The following is a 6741-nucleotide window of genomic DNA, read 5'->3' as shown; positions in this document are numbered from 1 at the left end:
GTTACTCTGTTGCATAAAAAAAATCAATTTTTGTTGTACTGTGTTATTATACTTACATCTGAAACTCATGTTGACCTGTGATATTAAAAGTGCTATAACTCCTTTGTTTATTATTTTAGTAATATAGTTTGAAGGCAACATTTTCTTGAATTTTTAAGTACTTTCGTTTGGTAAGGAAAAAAATATACTTTAGGGGGGGTAAAATTTTGTTTCTGCCCTTATCATGCGAACGCGACTTCAAAGCTTAAAAAGACATAAGAACGAAAAGTGAAGCTTCTCAAGACAAAAATAATGACATATCAATTTTAAAAATCGGCCGTCAAATAACCAAGTTACAACGAAAAAACCATTTCGGCTGTATTTCGGAGGGTTAAAAAAAAAAAAAAAAAAATTTTCCAGAACCCTCTCAACATAATCTTTAAATTTAGGGGCGGACATTAGCAACTTTTTTTTTCGACCCAGTCTAACGTACATATAGTTTAACTGAAAATAAAAGAACACAATTTAATGAAACTGGGATTCTAAAGGGTTCAAAATCGATTTGTTTACCATTTTTATGACTCGCTTTGTAGTATTGTCGAAAATTAAGCAATGAATAAACGCGGACAGTCTTTTCACCTAAATGTATTGTCACCAATTTAGACAATGGTAAAAAGACTTGCAAGTGTTATCTGAAGATTACTTATTTCCTGATGTCGATTCACCTATAAAAGTGCATCTGCTCTGTTGTAAGACCATCAGTTGTGCTCCGTTCTCCAACACCAAATCATCAAAGCATCGAAACATGTGGCCCAGAAATTTCTTCGTGCTCCGTGAGTTCTTAAATCGTTGTACATTTATGATTGTCCTACTAACTTTTTGAATTCCAGTTTTTGGAGCTGTGCTTTTAATCACTATAGCTATGACTCAAGCGCAGACCGATGAGCCAGAAGTTCCTGTTGACCCAACACCGGAAACTACGAGACCTACGCCCCCCACTAGGAGACCAACGCGCCCAACTAGGAGACCAACGCCACCAACTAGGAGACCAACGCGCCCAACTAGGAGACCTACGCCCCCCACTAGGAGACCCACGCGCCCAACTAGGAGACCTACGCCCCCCACTAGGAGACCAACGCGCCCAACTAGGAGACCAACGCCACCAACTAGGAGACCTACGCGCCCAACTAGGAGACCTACGCCCCCCACTAGGAGACCCACGCGCCCAACTAGAAGACCAACGCGCCCAACTAGAAGACCCACTCCACCAACAAGAAGACCCACGCCACCAACTATAGCACCAGAGTAGTATACATACAAATTTTTAATTTTCTAAGAGCCAATTTGGGCCATAAATATGTTTAATTAATTCCTTTAAAAATAGTTTTGCTTGTAGTAAAATTACGCGATTTTATATGCAACCCAACCTACTTTGTTTTAAATACAATTTTAACCAAACTTTGTTTAGTCATGTTTTTGGTTGTTTATTTTAAATTTCACCACATAATTTAAAAATTTAGAATTGTGGATCCCAATGGCCAATAGCGTAGTGAAGTATTACTGGTTACCATTAATATATTTTCAGCTGTTTTTTGTTATAGAATGTGATAAATCGGGTCAATGGCAATAATTTCTTTCGTGCTGGATTTCCGCCCATTTATTCAACTGTCTGTGGTTCAAAACGCCATTGAAGACACGAGGCTTGAATGTTTGCTACAAATACTTGATGTTAATGTACATCAATAATGGGAACTGCTACAGGAATTGTGAGTCAGACTCACAGTTATCTGAAGTATCCAAACTAGGGATGTTGCGAATGTGGAATACATCCGCGGATGCGAATGCGGATGTCAAATATTTTTAAGAAATAATTTAGGTGAGTAAATTAGGTGATTGAGGTAAATAAAAAATGGAAAAGTGAGTAATTTTTAGGATATTTTTTTATTTAGAATTTAAATTTAAAAATTGGAAAATTGTATTTAATAAAAGTAAGAAAAGATTTAATTTGAACGTACATAGTTTTTCCAAACAAAAAACCGCATTTTAAATTCTTCCTAACCTCGATGAGTTAGAAAGAAGTGAGTTTAAAAAATCATGGAAAAGCAAAAATTGTTATTATTAAATACAGCGATTACAGTGGAAATCTTGGCAATTTGAAATTTTGATTAAACTTACTTGACTAATGTAGAAAAGAAAAAAATACTTTAATAAAATTGTTACGCATGTAAGTATGAAAAACTGTTTTACTTACACTTTCCACACCCTAATTAGAAACACTTTTTACATTTTTATGGGTCGCTTGGATCGGGAGTTGATAAGTTTGACCGGTTTTACTGTGGTCGTGCGGTCAGCTACAACTCATAGGTCAGTGGAATAAAAAGTGTTCATCCTTTTTGAGAGTCCATGCGAATTCCAATTGCAAATGTTTTTTAAATTTTCCTACAAAACAGGGGTCTAATAAATATTTTGTAGTCATTCGAGGCTCAAATTCGCACCAGGACAAAGGATTAGATAATCAGGTAAGTCAAGCTAGGTTAAAGGATAATTTTATTTCTGATATTATATACAGCATGGCAACAATAAAGAAGTAATACCGGACCGGGTTTTTTTATAGGCTCCTACAATGTCCAAGATTTTTTCAGTTTGTAATCAGAAAAGTTCTTATCCGGATCTATTAGCGAGCTACCAGGTGAACAGAAATATAAGATGAATACTCGAAAAGCATCCACACCTACACACTTGTCCGCCTCTTTATTTTTATTTCCAGCCGCAAGGTTATGACAACAAACATTCGTAACATTTACTTCTGTCGCTCCTTTATTTAGTCTGCTGCTTAATGATCCCATATATATACATACTTACGTACTAAGTAATGTACATATGTATAAAGTTAGTGCAGTTATTTTCGTGCTGTGCTGTTTGCCTCTATGATGCAAAGAAAAATAAGGAGAAACAATCTCCTATGTGTTCTAAGGGCGGCTAATATCTTAACACACAATTTTGTAAATTTTGAAAATCAAGATCGATTCGAATTTGCCAGCATGCAACCAGACAAAAAAGGCAAAAAAAAGCAAAAACAATTACTAGGGGAACAGAAATCAAATTCACCTCAGACAGCTATTTTACTAGGCGCCCATAAGAAAAAAGCAACCTTCTTAATACAAAATATAACACGGCCCATACGTACTTTTATGAGCGCCTGATACATTTTTATATGCTTATTGGAGGTGTGGACAGATGCTGCTGGCAGGCTATCCAATTCATTATAGAAGGCCATTTTACCAGGTGCTCATACCGAAATAGCAAGCCTCCACAAATAGCTGGACCGAACCCCCATATTCAGTTTAATGAGCGCATGTTAAATTTGTATATAAAGCAGTCAAATTAAAAACTCGCTGGGGAAGAAAGAAAAAATTTCTATATAAAAATAATGTCAGCAATTACCAGGAGAACAGGAACAAAAGTGTGGCAGTGGATTTTTGCAGCATCAGCAAAAAATATTCGTTCCATTTACCAACTCATTTCAATAAGAGTTTCGGTTCCATGACGTTTCTTTATATGCCTATTAACATAATTATTATGTACTGAACTATGTATACAAAGAAAACAAGTAAGAAAGTCTAAGTTCGGGCGGAGCCGAACATTAAATACCCGGCGCAAGTATTAAATATATGTTTTCGACCTTTCCGAAAGCTACCGCTACATGATAAGCGGGTGTATAAATATTAAGTAAACTAGCATCCTTAAATTTCGAAATATTGAAATTTCAAGCATTTCTGAAATTTACCGTTATATGAAAAGCGGCCGTAATTTTAGTCCGATTTCAATAATTTTCAACGGTTCGCTTTTATGTGGCAAGCACAATAACCACACCGAGTTTGGTACAAATTTGTAGAACGGTTACCGATATACATATATGTGATCATAAGTGGGCGGTGCCACGCCCATTTTTCAAAATTTTATCATAAACGTATTTCTTGGTAAAGAATTGTTGCAAGCATCAATTTTGAATAAATTAGCTTCAATAATTACTTATTTACCGAAGATTTCGTATTTCTCTAAATTACCGTTATATGGGATGTGGGCGTGGTTATTGACCGATTTTAAAAATTTTTGGCCATTTGGTATGCTGTATCAGGGTCAACAACTGTGCCAAGTTTGGAAGAAATTGGTGCAGCGGTTACCAAAATATACACATGTAACTATAAGTGGGCGTGGCTACGCCCATTTTTCAAAAATTTTTAATATTCTTATTTCTCGTCTAAAAGTTATTCTAAATGTCAATTTTGAGTGAATTATCTTCAGTAGTTACTAAAATATCGCAGTTTTCGTATTTCTGAAAATTACCGTTATATGGGAGGTAGGCGTGGTTATTGTCCGATTTCGCCCATTTTCAATACCATCCGTCCTACGCCCAAAAGAAGTTCACGTACCAAGTTTCGTTAAGATATCTCAATTTTTACTCGAGTTATCGTGTGCACAGACGGACGGACGGACGGACGGACGGACGGACAGACAGTCACCGCTTAATCGATTTCTCTTTTCATTCTGATCATTTATGTATACATTTGTCTATATCTATCTCGATTCGTTTTGCCTGTTACAAACAACCGTTATGTGAACAAAGTTATAATACCCTTGTGCACAAGTGCGCTCGGGTATAAAAATAACCGGTCAAGGTTGACCTTCATATGAGTTATGCGTGCCTGGTTAAATTAGTTGGAGGCGTAATATTACCGGCCACGAAGTCATCATCGAAAAATCTTCCGCTGGTCCAGTAATACTTTCATGCCCGCCTAATAGTTTCGGATATGTGGTGGCCATTATCAATATCGCGACATTTTTTTTTTACCAATTTTGTAGGGTCGTCTAATTACCAGGAGAATAGGAATTGAACGCATGCACTCTTAAAGAGGCAGTCCGTCAAACTCTTCACCGAGAGCCGTACACATACCCGCTCGCAGGATCACCAAAATAAACTCGTTCCATTTACTGACTTGCTCCAGAAGAGTCTCGCTTCCATGATATTCCCTATATTCGTACTACATATATAGTAGTGTAGTAACGCCAGCCCAAGTTAATATATAGTAAACTATGATCAAGAAAATATGTAGAAAGGGTGAAGGCGACCTCCATGTAACTTATGCGCGCCTGGTTGATTGGCTTGGGTTATTTGGAGAGTTTAAAATGATGCACGCGAAATGCGTATGCGCTCCGGATAACTTTCAATATGTGCCTTCTGAGAGGGGCGGTCACAATTTATTTATTTTTGTCAAAAGTTGTTCGAATAGTCAACAAATTACCAGGAGAACAAACAAATACTTGTTTCGTTTTCTTATTCGTTCCAGCATAGTGTTTTACGTTCACGATGTTCCCTATGCATTAATAATACCACATATGCGCATAAATGCATCCATACATACGTACATATGTGTACATACATACATACATACTTACGTATTTATGTAGTTAATGTGGTAAATTAGTTTCTGGTGTGGTGAGCTGAACGAAAGAAAAGTCGATCGTTGGCGATCTAAATATGCGGGCTTTGCGATCTTTTTGCGCGCCTGGTTGCAGGACTTGCTTTATACATATGCCTAACAAATTTCCCAGAGGAAGAGGGGCCCGGCCCCTACTCTCGTCTTTCATGACATCGAGTTAAAAGTTTATATATAAGCTTATTTACTATCTAGGTTATTTTTTTATTTATTTTTTTTTAATATTTAAAGTAAATTTTTTTCGCGCTTTAATTTTACGGAATCGCCGCCTCAATGCTCAATTCATATAGTCTTAAACACTTTGCTTTATTATTAAAAAGATTAAATAAATTAAACATTCAATAATTTTACACAACATTGGATACTTACAAACTTCCTCATACGTCCAAATTGTCAAATAACTTCTAAAGAAATGCATACGTGGAATAAGGTTTATATTTTAATCTTTATTAAATTTTTATTATAACTCGCTACAAATATATTAAAATTTTCAAGAATTGCGTATTCGTTTCTATTTTACACCCTAATGGTTTTTTTTCAAAAACTAGTAAAAATATTTAATTTTCTCACAAAGTATATTTTTTTAAATCCATGTTTATGAGCTTATTGTTAAGTTTTAGTGTTTTTTGCTGGCTCCAATTTCTGTTAAGCAGTTTTATTCGAATTGTGTGCATTAGGTCTGATATTCAATTCGTACTAGATCTCTCAGGTTTCATACATACATATGTACTTATGAAAAATCTAATTTCCTAATTGTCATCTTGCAAAGTGCGCGTGAATAGCACAAATCACCGTGTCAGCAAAAACTAGCGTTTCCATTCCACATGTACCTGTATTCAGTGGTCGTCCCGTTAATTTTCCGCGTGTTATGCGAGAGTGAGTTTATATTTACATATTTTGTTGTAGCTGTAAGAGAAATTGAGAATATAATAATTAGCGTGCGCCTACACAGGTAGTAGCATATACATATGTACATATGTACATAAATATCAATATATATGTATACAGGGTGTCCCAGAAGTAACGTGCCAAACTTTAGGGGAAGGTAGGTGGGGGGGTGAGCTCCCTGATAAACAAAAAATTTTCAGGTAAAAGTGTCACCGTTTTTGAAATATTTACATTTTTTCGAATTTAAAAAAAATCGTGCCTTTTCATGTGTTTTCTTTAACTGCAACTACAAACCGGGCAATACTTAGTAAATTTTTTATGTAAAATACTTCCAGATAGTTGCCTCTCCATACTCAAATGCAATGTAGTTAAAATA

At 35.8% G+C, this 6741-nt stretch overlaps 2 protein-coding genes across 2 annotated transcripts in view; both read left to right on the top strand.

The window, feature by feature from the left end:
• The first annotated feature begins 751 nt into the window (after positions 1 to 751).
• Positions 752 to 1288, top strand: LOC108371667 (extensin-like). The gene is made up of 2 exons (XM_017627273.1): positions 752 to 812; positions 870 to 1288. The coding sequence occupies exons 1-2, from the start codon at positions 785 to 787 to the stop codon at positions 1286 to 1288; spliced, it is 447 nt and encodes a 148-aa protein (XP_017482762.1). The 5' UTR covers positions 752 to 784.
• A 436-nt stretch (positions 1289 to 1724) lies between these two features.
• LOC108371664 (alpha carbonic anhydrase 8) overlaps positions 1725 to 6741 on the top strand; it is a 10266-nt gene continuing 5249 nt past the window's right edge. The window contains 1 exon segment of the mRNA XM_017627271.1: positions 1725 to 1745. Coding sequence (XP_017482760.1) covers positions 1725 to 1745 — 21 coding nt within the window.

Source organism: Rhagoletis zephyria, unplaced genomic scaffold (assembly GCF_001687245.7).
Source record: "Rhagoletis zephyria isolate East Lansing unplaced genomic scaffold, Rhagoletis_zephyria_1.1 Rzeph_scaffold_05133, whole genome shotgun sequence".
Classification (NCBI taxonomy): Eukaryota; Metazoa; Arthropoda; class Insecta; order Diptera; family Tephritidae; genus Rhagoletis; species Rhagoletis zephyria.
This window is presented reverse-complemented; position numbering and strand designations above follow the sequence as displayed.

What these genes read in the sequence shown, in the direction of transcription:
- LOC108371667 (XM_017627273.1), top strand. Translation starts at nt 785, where the DNA reads ATGTGGCCCAGAAATTTCTTCGTGCTCC. An exon ending in CAGAAATTTCTTCGTGCTCC is followed by an intron (nt 813 to 869) that starts GTGAGTTCTTAA and finishes TTTGAATTCCAG; the next exon opens with TTTTTGGAGCTGTGCTTTTA.